At 39.1% G+C, this 13,433-nt stretch overlaps 1 protein-coding gene across 1 annotated transcript in view; it reads right to left on the bottom strand.

The window, feature by feature from the left end:
* LOC129565335 (uncharacterized) overlaps positions 1 to 12,693 on the bottom strand; it is a 29,816-nt gene extending 17,123 nt beyond the window's left edge. Inside the window, exons 1-2 of the mRNA XM_055440093.1 lie at positions 12,355 to 12,693; positions 11,894 to 12,235 (exon numbers count right to left, since the gene is read on the bottom strand). Coding sequence (XP_055296068.1) covers positions 11,894 to 11,977 — 84 coding nt within the window. The 5' untranslated portion in view covers positions 11,978 to 12,235; positions 12,355 to 12,693. The remainder of the gene's footprint in view (positions 1 to 11,893; positions 12,236 to 12,354) is intronic.
* Positions 12,694 to 13,433: the final 740 nt, after the last annotated feature.

Here is a 13,433-nt window from a genome sequence, read left to right as displayed (position 1 = left end):
GCATTCCAACGAACGAGCAAACCGAACAAAGAAATTATTTTGCATGAATGTTGAATGATGATCGACGGTTCATTAAAATTTAATAAGAAAAAAGTGATATTGAGAACGGTCTGTTGTATTTGTTCGTCGGCAATTTCGATGTTTTTTTCTTCTTCTTCTGTTGCTTTTCGATTAATTTGTGGCAAGTAATCACGATAAAAAAAGGGAAACATCGTTTGAGAAGGTATGACGACGACGACGACGACGAAGACGATCAATACGAATAGTTGTGGTCGTTTTGTAGTGTGGCTTTAGTTCCATTGCTTCAAGACGTTTTGATTGATTCGCAACGTGAGCTCGGTTCTGCACATCAATCGACTATAAAAGCCGCTAACTAAGCACGTAACTCCGTATCGATTTTCTCAAGCGTAAACAATTCTTAAAACATGAGTGTCCATGAATCTTCTGTGCGCCAAAGTTGAACCGCACATTTCGGACGGTGTTCGGTTTCTATTCTTCATCACGTTTTGTTATGCCATTTTGACTACGAGCCCGACCGATTAAAAACTCAACAATAGATTTAAAGGGAAAAAAAACAACAGGGCCAACATTGCCATGGCAAAGAAAATCAAATCGCATTCGAGCCCGCGTCCAACGGTTTTGCTTTTAAAAACGAAACCGAAAATGAGAGATGATTTCATTGTGGCCATTGAAAGTGAAAATTCACATCGTAATCAGTTCGAGGGGAAAAGTGTATTTCTCAAAACCAGCACCGCGATGACCATTTCTTCTTTCGTGAAGGTCTTTTTCTTTTCTCTCGCTCTCTTTCTGTCGTATCACTTGTTTGGGGCGGTAGTCGATTCAATTTGCGTCAAACAATGTGGAATTGAGTGAATAATTGTAGGCTCGATTGTGGTGCCGAGTTTTTTCTTTCTGCTTTACATAAATGAACAAACGCACGCACGCACGCACGAACCACACGTAGGTTCATCGATTACGATTCAGCTTCTGGATTATGAGCATCATCGAAAATTGCTCACAGTGAAATTGTGCACGTTTTTCTATTCAAATGGGTTGTTTCGCTTGTTTCGATTTTCATTCTCCTCGCTTCAATAAAACCGGGCAATCCAAAGCGATCTTCATCACATGCGATGATACAGCTGAAAATGCTGCTGTTCAAACGCATCATGTGCACTTTCGGCATTGAATGTCTGTGTGTATGTGTATGAGCAGGTTTGAAACGCTAATAATCATGATTCACCAACATCCAGCAAATGATCCATTTGATCTCGTTGTTCAATGGGCATTATTAAATAAAGTAGCAGCAACAGCAGCAGCAGCCGCTTCTCGTTCGCATTTTATAAAGTGGGCAACTTCATTGGAGCCGTGGCAAGCGAAGAACGAAAAAAAAACACAACACCAACATATGTAGCAAATGAAGAGAGCTAGAAGCAAGTAATTTGCTGGTCGTTAACAATGAAAACTGATTTAACCCAATGAGTTAAACATAAAGTAAAAAACAAAAACAAGCAGTCATCGCCAATGAATTTCGTGTCATGCAAATGGTTGGGAGAAAATGGCATACCTTCGGAGTTGATCATCAAGTTTTACGATTCAAACGTTTGGCGAAATGGCAACACCGTGAAATTATTGAATTAAAAGGCGAAAATTTGTGTCAAGTGCTATGAGGTTATGAAGATAATCTCTGACGAATGAATGAATCGAGAGGGGAAAAAACCAACCTTCTCTATATGGAGTCCATATTATGGACACGGTAGAAAAAAGTATTCGACATTCTTTTTGGTTCCCATGCGAATGTTATCAAAGCAAGGTCCGGAATATCTTGAGTGTGTGTGTGTGTGTGTGTGTGTGTGTGACACGGCCCATGCCATCGACGTGTGTAATAAATAAAACTAATAAAACATTTATTCACTTTGCGCATGGGTTTTAATCCGCCTTAAAATGCCTATGCATCGATCAGACTTGGTTTTTGGAAACAGATTGTCTGCACACACAATTTAAACATTCCACTCATAAATTTTCATCTGGAGAGTGCGCGGCTGCTGCGCACAAGAGATGGCAAACGAGCACAAACAGAGACGCAAAGAACTCGGACGTGCATTTACATAATTTATATAAATGGAATCTCGCATTGATAACCCAGAAAATCACGGGAAGACATTTAAGCCGAAACGCTCTGCAAACGCACCCAATAAATTCCGTTTCGATGTCGTCGTTGGTTGGTGATAGTGCGGCGCATATAAGTTGCTGGCTCATCTCTCAATCGATTATTGAATAGAAAAAAAACTGAGCCGATGTTGAAAAAGTGAAAAAAATCGGATAATTTTTATGACAGGAAATTTCTTTTCACTGTGAATGCGTATAAATATTGAGCACCGTTGATTTTACAGTTCATCGTTTCTTTTGTCGGTGTGCCGGGGCTATTCACAAAAAAAAACAACATATCGTTTATCTCTGAAAAACCTGTTCCTCTCTCAAAAAAATCGTTTACGTTCTGTGTTCCACCTTTCGATTGAATTATTCGCGGCATTTTTTCATTCAGACTGAGTGATAAGCGTGTGAGAGTCTTTGTGTATGTCTTTCTCTTTCGTTTGCTGTCCTCCTTATTTCGAACATACGTGCATTTTTGGTGGATTCACTTGTCGAAATTTTCTGAGAATTCGCTCGCTCCGATTAATTGGCCTATGAAATCAATGAGAATGATCTTTGGTATGCGCACGCGCGCGCGAAACTTATCACTATGAAAAGAAACACCTATCACACCAATGGATCTACGAAAGAGAAATGAGAATGTAATATAATAACCGTTTTAGGTGTGCCCCTTTGCTCCCTTGCTATATATCTACACAGAGATTGCAGTTTCTATTGCGAACAAAACGTTAAAAGCTTTCAACTTGGAAAGTGAATTATGGTAGTGGCAAAAATGTGGCTCATACCATTCAATTCGTCTCTTCTAGTTTCGTCGAGAGTGTCAATGTATGGGCGGGCATTCGGTCGGTTGTTGCCAAGTATGCTCGTCATTTCGATTGAGTTCGAAGGAGCTTTCGAAATGGCAAAGTGTCACATAATCACCCGAGTGACAGTCACTCTAATAAATTACTCCGGTTCATTAGAATTGCACACAGCATGTCAACATCCAACGATTCAATTAAACATCAACAAATACGAAATATATCACTCGAAATGAAAACGAAACAGAAGAAGAAAAAAAATGGGAAAATATGAAAAACATCCGAATGATATGATTTAACTTAAGATGATTATTTTCCATTAAGGCTCTCTTAGGCGCATTCCACGCCACAATTTTTCAGATTAAGCAATTTTTTGTATCACATTTTAAAAACCATGCCATCCATTTGTATGTTTCGAGTGCATTCGTCACACACACCGAGCGAGTTCATTGCGAAAGAAATAAAATACGTATTAATTTAAACGTTGAGCGCAGCAGATGCTTCAATTTTTGCGCCTGTTGCGTTTTATGGAAAATCCGTCGACATTCACCACTCACACACTCACACAAGCACACATTGTGCGCAAGCCGTTTGTTGATTTAGTTATTTTTCACACCGATTTTAATTCAATTTAATCACTGCATTTTGATTTGCAAGTTTGCAGCGCAGAACACGATAATAAACATCAAGCTTTTAGCTCAAATAGGATTGGTTGTTGTTTTGTTGTTCGCATGAAAAATAAAAGTAAATGCAATTGGCGCAAAGTGAGTGAAAAGCGGGCAGTACACATGGAGTTGAAATGAAAATGAGCGAGATAACTATAATAATTAGATAAGCAAAAATGCGGCAAAGCATTTTCGATGTATATTTGTGTGTTGAGAGAGAGAGAGAGATAGAGTGCGCTAGTGATGTGCCGTGTTGTGTTGTGCGGCCATCGACGCCGACGTCGATGCATGTGGCGGTGTCAGTGACGCAGTTTCAAATTACATGTGAATCACTTTATTTTAAACGGTTTATGGCCCAGCCTCTATTATTTTCTCTCTTGGCTTGGGAGCCGAACATCAAAGTTGTTGCTCTTCACTCTCGAAATCGCTTTTCACGTGGAATTCTGAGTGTGGCGCTTTTTTCTTCTTTTGCGGATTGGAATGCTTTTTACCTCTAGTGTCGCTCTCAATGGATCATCTCGCTTTCTTTCTGGTTTGTATCTCACTCACTCTCTCTCTCTCACGCGCGGTGTGTGTTTTTTTCGTGAACCGATTTCGATTTTCTTCGGCGTCGCCACAATCGTTGAAATTTATTCATTTTTTCGCGCCGGCCCATTGTGCGCCTTGCGTGAATGTGCGGTTTTCATCCAGAAAACAAATGAATGAAAGATAAAAGGCACCAAACGGTTGCGCTATCAACGAATATTAAAGAAACAAACACGCCGCTCCCATTTATCATTTTCTATATGAAAAAAACAGAAACGATGAATGCAAAAAGGCATTTTAGCATCTTTTAGCCACGAAAAATCCCACGAAACGTAATAAGGAAGTTAATAACATTTATTTTATTATTTTTTTCTTCTTCTGCTGTTTATACCAAGCATTTTTGTCGGCAGAGTCAAGAGTAATAAAAGTGAAGCGCGTCCGTCGAGTAGAGTTCGCCGCCTAATACGTATAATTTCAAATTGCTTGAATCTTTCGTTTTCTTTTCATTTTCTCACTCGCACTTGGTGTAGGAAGTTCCTTGTGGTTTTTTCTTCTTCGAACGACTTGAGAGAAGGAGTGTGTGAGTGAAGAGAGCGAGAGAGAAAAGTGTTTGTGTGTTGCGTGTGGTTCCAGATGAAAACGGTGGCCAGCCGCGAAAGTCATGTATGGGAACGACCGTAAAGATTATAATTCGTCGATTGTCCATCGAGAGTTAGAGAGTATCAAAGGAAATGGCAAAGCCATGGTGCCAGTTGCAATATATCGCCTGCAATGCGCGATGAAACTTGCATTACGATAATAACCATGATTAACCGTTCGTTCGTTCGTTGGGTTGTTTGGTCGTTTGCATGATTTGAGAGTGGAACCAATTCAAAATCGCGTGCTGAAATGTGCGAAATTCGTTGTGGTCATCGCAATATTCTGGGCCATAGCCATATTCAACTGTCATGATTTGTATGTGCTTACAATTGTCCGCAATTTTTCATTTTGCTGCTGAGGCATATGGACCAATGTTTGCTGCCGCCATGGTTGTCGCCGTCATCGTCACTGTCGCGAGCGCGAAATAAAACAATGAAAATGTAAATACAAATTGTGGTGCGCGCGGTCGAAGCATTCGTCGTGAGATCACACAATGTGCCATTTCATTTAATTTCTTTACTCGTACATTTCACAGTTGTGTCTACGCTCATACCAAAAGCCAACAGCTCTTATGTGTAATTTGATATCGTCGTTGGCCATTGTGTTATTCGCCAGTGTGTGTATTTGCATTTTATTTCGATATTATCACTGCGAGCGCCTATTTCTGCATCGCATACTCTCTTCAAACCATACTTTATCTCTGATTTTTCATCCACATTTTTCTACTTCATTTCCATTTAGTTTTGCGGTAATACATTTTATTTACTGTCATTTTATGCGGCTGCTGCTGCTGCTGCTGTAATTTGCCGTTGCTTTTTTTGCATTCTTCGCCACTACGTAGACTTCGTAGCTATTTGGCGTTCGTTTGTCTAAAATAGCGTGCATTTTTTTCTGCTCGTCAAGCATTTTTTTCTGCTTCGCTTTGCATAATAAACCATAAACGGACTTGCCAAATGGTAATAGCCACGGCAATATTCGTAAATGTTATAAAGAAATAGCAAATAATCACATTTGCTCTATTATGCAGTTTGTTTACGGTGTTATGCAATTTCGATGAATTGAAATTTTTCCCGAGTTTCCACTTTGTTTGCTTTTTTTCGTGGAATTCGAGGCAACGTGTGTGTATGTATGGTTTTTTCTTTGTCGGCTTGGTCGATAATGTCAAAACTATTCTTGGAATTCCAATTAATTTGATGCTGATCATAAATCGCAAAACAATGGCTTTGAAAATCCTTGCAGAATTTAGATCATCAATTTTGATGGGTTTCGATTAGTTGGTGTTTGTTTTTTCTTTGCTCATGAGCAATTATGAGACATAACAAAATTACATGTTAATAAATTTTCTGAGTGATGCAATGTGCATTGACTCCTCGACTCTCAAACATCCAATTGAAGTGTGTGTGCTTTGAAGTTGGTTTTTTTCTCGCTTATTTTTTGTTTGATTGATCGAAGAACAATAAATGATGAAACAATTGCTGCATTGAGACTCGGTGGGCTCAAGTGCTAACTTTGGAGAAAAAAAATATCTTCCCACATTCGGTCGCTTCGAAGCACCTAGCTAAAAATGAAAGCGATTGTTTCGACGCATCATCAACATCATATCTTCCAGCATATGTTCGATGATTATGCAATGTAACGAACAAAAAAATATGTTTCGTTACACATTTATTTTTATGAGGCACTTGTACCTCCTAATTAAAAACGCCAAAGAAAAAATATCATAAAAATGGAGTAAACAAAGACGAAATTCACTTCTTTCTCCCGTTCGAAAGTGAATTGTGTACCGTATGCTGTTGAGCGTGAGTGGTGTTTTCGGTTCAACGGTAAAACTTATTATAGGTCGAATTGCTTGAGTAGCGTGCGTTGTCAGAGCCATGCAGAAGAGAGCGACAAAATGGTATTGGAATTGGAAGCGCAACAGTAACAGCGAACAACAGTACCGGCGTACTTACAACATCGCACACCAAAAATAAAGACAACAATTAAAACAAAGCAAATAAACCATAAATTCTCGAGAAAAAAAGGAACGCCAAAACTTTACTACGTCGAAAAGAAAGTGAAACGAAGTAAATAAATAATTTTACGTACAATAAATTCAGGCAACATTTGTTGGGCATCGTTAAGAAGATTGAAGCGAAGAAAAAAACATTTACAACCGAAACAGTTACGAGCTGTTGAGTCACACACACCGACGACACGAGGAACAGCAAATAGAAATGATGGGCAAATATCGGTTGAGGCGATGCATGTGGCTTTGATGTCGGTATTTTGATCAATATACCACACTGTTTCTAGCCACTGAGCGCATATTTTTCTCTCTCTCTGAATGCGCGAAAATAGCTACTCGCTCGTATGTCATTCACATCAATGCTGCCGCCGCTGCCGCTATTGCTGTCTGAGTTCAAGCACACAAAATTGATACTTTCAAAGTGTGTGAGTGTTCAAAGCACATATTTGATTTGGGATGTGGCTGGAACATAAATTACTAGGGCGTTGTGCTAATGTAATTGCGTTTGAATGAGCGTAAAAACAAAACGTTTAGAAGTAGGTAAAAGCTTCAAGCCACGATTGTGTTTCTCTTCTTCTACTACTATTTACTGACTACTACTGATTATCTTTTCACTCTCAAATTGTAATTAATTTCAATCAATCACACATTTCTGGCGTGTACGTTTTGTGAAAGCGAACAGTTTCGAATTGCCGACGACGACGACGACACAAACGGAAGCGCTCAAGATGATGACATGGTGATTTTAGCTTGGCCTTTTGCAATTTTCCTTCTGAATCAACATTCAGTCTGTGTGTGAGAGAGTAAAAAGCGATGTGTGTGTCGATATAGATTGAAAATCGCGCGAGTACGTGTGTGCAAGATTACTTGCTTGCGCGAGAAAATCAGTTACTTAAATGGTTTATCTTGATCAGCAATTTAAAGTGTATGGATGATTGCGGCCAATGGCCAATCAGAACCAAATAACTGCTGTTTATTTTGGACGAAAAGTAGCAGTTGCGGCGGGCTACTCGCACAGTAAAAAGGTCAATCCAATTAAAACACAACACTCTCGCATGTATGAGAGTGTGTGCTGTATATGTTTTCTTGCTCTCCGTACGCCGAAAAATCTTCATTTACTTTACTGATTAATTATCGATAATTTCCAGTAGGTTCAACCGCTCCATAGATCCATTTCTGTCATAAACTTTCTTTTTAGCCACAATTGCCACTGACTAATCGACTATACTCGAAGCACACTTCACTTCTTCACTTGTGCTCACCAAAATGGACATCAATGGCTATAGCCTCGAACCACACCATATACACTCATATATATTCTTTATGGTCTGCCAACTGATGAATGAAACATTGCGTTGTTTACCCATAGAATTACACACAAATTGTCGACGAAAACAGTTTCTCTTTTGTTTACCATTTCACCAAGTTCTAATTTTATTTTTCTGCTGCTTAGAATTTAGGCGAATTATGTAGTGCCCAAAATAACGAACAATACCAATTATGAAAAGTTGCTAAATTGCCAAATCGGTTTTAGTTTCGGACAGCCGTTTTCGATTTCTTCAGACACCGCTGGTCACGAATTTGGCTTATCTTTAAATGTTGGCCTTTTTTGTAGATTTCGGTTTAATATCAGCTTAATTTTGAGTTAAAAATGCCAACAATTTTCCCGTTGAACTTTCTGCGTTTATGCAGAAACACTTCAATTTTTTTCTTGCAATCGAAGCCAATTGCTTTTACATACTCAAAACAGTTATACAACATGAAACCAGTCCCAATTTGACTATCAAAACGAATTTTATTTTATTACGCTCAATGACTGTTTTTGTTCCATTGTAAGTGGAAACCAATTTGGGGCCAATTGTCATTTGGATGAAATGATCGATAGTGACTTTTTGGTTGAAATTTAATCGATAAGTTACGTGAACAGACTTTTTTCTCTCTCCTTCTGCCTCTCTCTCTCTCTCTCTCTCTCTCTCTCTCTCTCTCTCTCTCATTACAAAGACGAAATGAAATCCGAAACTGAAACAAGAAAAAAAAAGTCTCGCACAAAGTGATAGAAAAAAGCAGATATTCAATGAATCTCTTTTCTTCTTAATCGGCCGATTGCCCATTTGTGATTCCGTAACTTGTTTTTGTCGATCGACACGTCGTTGAGACAAAAAAATACGAAAAACTGTAAATAGAGATGAAGATTACACGAGAATAGTAATGAGTGGACGAAAAACAACAGCACGAGTCTTGCAGAAAAAAAGAAGAAAAAGAAGAAGGAGAAAAAACAGCACACACACAAAACCGTGACAACACACGATGTACAAAAAAAGTAATACCAACAAGTTACAATATACGCTCTCGCGAGGAGAGTCTCTCTCTCTCTCTCAAAACAAGCTAAAACCATAACCATCGACGATTCATATTCATTTTATATTAAATATATTACAAGCAATTTACTTTCATTTGTTTCGGAATTTTCGTTGTTGCTGCTGCGATTAATTTGTTTTCTACTCAGGTTCGATGTGCGACTGCATACATCGAGTCTGCGTGTGCTGCAGACTCCGATCGAAAATCTGTCGCTTTTGCGTACAGGTGACTCGAGAAGCAGCAGCATCATCATCATCAGCTCATCATCATCTTGTTTCTGCTGCTTGTTTCTTCTTTTTTATGGTTTTCGTGGCTATTGGCATTTGGCCGAGCATATTGCTTCTCAGAAAATCGGTGGCGGACACGAAAAAAACTACAAAAAATTATATGAAACGAAGAAAAAGCGACGGAAATAATTGTTCTGTCGGAGAAAAATATTCATGGCAAAAATATGATTGAATGTGGTGTATCGTCCAGTATGACTTATGCAATTAGCTGTGGTCAAGAAAAATGAGCGAAACAGTCGATTCGACATCTTTGCCGATTCAAGAAAGTGTTGTGCGTTTCTGTTTTTCCATTCTGTTTCTTCTGTCTTCTAATGATTCCATCATCATCTGCTTCTTGTTTCGGCATGTCTACATCCGGAACTTGGTGCGTATATGAATTAAAGTGGCTATAATTGATTTTCTCTAACCTTCATTTCCGCGACTCGATCAGCTTGATCGTTTCGTTTGTTCGCTGGCACGTATTGTTTTGCGTGACAAAACCGCCACACGTTTTCAACGTCAAAACGACGAGATCGACCGACCGACGATATCGTGTGGACAATCGCAATTATATTCCGATTTACTATTAGATTGCATTTAAGTGAGGCATAAAGTCAAAGTGATTTACGACCATTGGAACCGTTTTCGAACACGAAAAATGACAACAATGTTCCTATTTTTCACGAATGACCGCGATCGAAAATTCGAACCGTTTTCAGCCGGCCCAAGATGAGCCCGTGTGTCGGTTTGTTGGTTTTTGGTCGCATCGTGTCGTGGTCAGGCGAGCAACGAAGCGACATCGTAGAAATTGCGCGATAAAATTGTATTTATTTGCACATTCCTTATCGGCTCAACAGTCGATCGTAGCATAAAGTACACACAGCGAATGCGATTCAAATCAATGGTGTACATTCCAAATTCGTACATTACTGATTTTCATATCGCTTGTTTCTATTTTCTCTGGGCTGAAAGTGAAGTGAACGCTTGTTTGTTGCTTCGTCGATGCAGACGTTGGCTTAGACAGGCCAGTACCACTTTGTATTGGAAAGCCCAAATTCGAATGGGCAATAAAATGATGATGTCTCGTTGATGATGCACTCGCGCGGCGTGGTGTGGCGCGGGAGCGCATCTATTTCATGGGCCGTCGTGTTTCGTTTACATTTTATTGACAATGAAACGTCGTCGTTGCAGCAACATCAACAACAACACACGGGGAGTCGTCTTCACTAACTAGAGAGACACGGCAGAAAGAAAAAAAAAAGAATGCGCACACAACAGGGCTGTGCCACTGTACTATAAGCAGCTCGCACGAATTTATATCTCCAGAAACCAGAATAAACTTGAACTTTCAAGCCTTTCTTTCTTTTCTCCTTCGCTCTCCAAATATCGAAAACAACATTTCGCTGAACACCAACAGCCACAATCACGACAGCAAATATATTCATAACGGAATAGGAAATACAAGAGATGCGCCTGACGATGCAAAGACACACTTTTTTTTATCAATCCATTTGAATGTTTTTCACATTGAATGTGAAAAAGAAATGAAAGAGAAAACCAAAGGTCAATCACGGGATTTGTGTGTTTCATCTTGTTGTTTCTCGGTGTGTGTATATGGTTGCATTGGATGCTGGCTGGCTTGTTCAGCGCGAAGACAATTTCACAACTGGGCCAAATCGACTGGATGCGATTTAGGCGAGACAAGAGTGGTGAGCGCAGCAGCGCGCGAGTGCGCTCATCACAAACCAAGAAAATATTGTTGTGCGCACAATGGTTAATTCGCAAGCGAGAGAGAGAGAGAGAGAGAGAGAGAGAGAAAAAGGTGAAATGTCAAGTTTTCATTTTAAGCATATTGTCGACGATCACCAGCCAGATTTTAAACGAATTCATATTCACAGAAGAAGAAAAAAAATTGCCTGCTTATTTATTGCCTGCTCGATATTCCCGCGAAATATTCTTCTGGCTTTTAATTTTTTTTCATGGTTCGGTGAGTGCTTTTTGTTTACACTCGTAATCATTTTTCATTACGACGTTGGTTTTTTTTAATGAAATTCCACTTTGTTTTCGGTTTCGAATTGAGATTGCAATTTTCTCAATCTTTAATTTAAATGTTAACCGCTTAACTTGAACTTGCCCGAATTGCGGCCGAACACGAAATCTGTTTTCTGTTTTTTTTTGCTTTGGCGCGACGCGACGTAAAAAATGATTTTTATGATGAAATTTAGATCACACTGCAAAAAAACTCAAAATGAAATTAACGGACGGTCGCGCGTACGCTAATAAAACGTCGGAATGATACATATTTCGCACACAAGTGGACAATTTCACCTTTCTTTTTGGTTGGTTTTTTGCTTTTTTTCGTTTTGCATTGTTGCAAATTGTGCGATTTCGTTTCACTTGGGCGAGGTGATAATTGTAATTAAAATCGGATTTTATTTCGAGTTAACGACATCATTTTTGGAGCTTCAAATGAATACTTACCGATAGAAATTGCGGTGGGAATCCTTGTGCCGCTATTTCACTGGCCATAAAAATGGCACATATCAGGGATACGATCAACTTCATGTTGGAATGCAGAAACGAAAAATCCTTTAACTATAGCTGTTGTCCCGAATTAAAATATATCCACTCAACTGAATTTCAGGTGAAAATTGTCAAAAAAAATAGTTTCACTTTAACACAATTGTTTCTTCTTCTGTTCGATTGATCGTAGCGAAAACACGGTGCAATGCAACCAAACCGAAAATGTATTCGTTTTCGCCGTTTAATCGGTCAATGTATCGATGTTGTGTGGTCGCTATAATTGCTGTTCAACAAGAATCGCTGATTTTTATTTTCACAATGTTAACAAAGAAAAAAAAACAATTAAGTTGATGTTTCGAAATGCAATTCGTATTAAATGCGGTTATAAATTTTCGTCTGCATCATTTTCACACACATACACTGTGGATTCGGTGATTCTCTGCCTGGGTTCGTCTTCTCTCTGTTGTTTCTTCTTTTTTCTTCTTTCTTGATTTTGTCCCGTGTGTTAACTCGTTCTGTCGATCGACAATGTGTCGAGATATTGGCTATGGGTCCAATACCGTTTATTCGTCTGATGGGATCTGATCGGGAAATGTGTGTTCGAATATTGCGAGCGTACACACCAAGAGTAAAATATGAAATACAACCTTTCACAGCGACGTTTGCACCTGAACTGATGGTATTGTGGGCCGAATTCAGTACTTTGAAATAGTCTTTCTCTTTTTCGTTCGATTGAGTCGCGTTCGCTCAACAGACGATGGCTTAATGACGACGGTTTGGTTGTGGTGCGCGCACGGGGCATCGATATACCACGGCATCATCGAGTGAGTGTGCACTGCACATACACACGAGGCTTTTGGTGCATGGAATGGAGCGAATCGTTCATCGTTGCGAGTACCTCGTGCATTCATTGAGCGTAAAATATCGCTACAAAAATTCTTAGTATATAAAATACGATACTTGTTACAGTGCATTCGCCGCTGTGCGACTTCAGCTTCAACTACTGGAGGAAATTTGTGTGATGCGATTGAATGCGTGGCTGCGTGAAAATTGCTCGGAATTCGAAATTCCAGAGGAAAATTAGGTATCATCAGACGGTTGGCAGAAAATGAATCGCAGCAGCAAAAAAAAATTCTTCACAATTTAAAAACCGTTTCTTCCCGTCGAACGTCAAACCGCGTCGTCTGATCGGTTAATTAGACATTTGGTCGAACGATGAAAGTGCCAAATGCAAGTGAAACAAATTGCCATCGCGTTAAAATGATAGAAAAGAGAAGAAAACAAAATTTAGATTGATGAAAAGCGTCGACTGAGGAATCTGTGAAAATATTAAATTGCAGAAATTTTTTTTCTGTAATCAAGCGCTTGGCACGAATAACACACTTTGTGATAATTGTCTAACATTTTTTCTGCCATCAAATCGGCTCGATTTCTTGTTGCTTCATTTTTTTTTGGTCATTTTATCATATTCGAACATTTTTTTTATTTGCATACATTA

The sequence above is a fragment of the Sitodiplosis mosellana genome, unplaced genomic scaffold (genome assembly GCF_009176505.1).
Source record: "Sitodiplosis mosellana isolate CC-2019 unplaced genomic scaffold, AAFC_SMos_1.0 Smas_scaffold_2, whole genome shotgun sequence".
Classification (NCBI taxonomy): Eukaryota; Metazoa; Arthropoda; class Insecta; order Diptera; family Cecidomyiidae; genus Sitodiplosis; species Sitodiplosis mosellana.
This window is presented reverse-complemented; position numbering and strand designations above follow the sequence as displayed.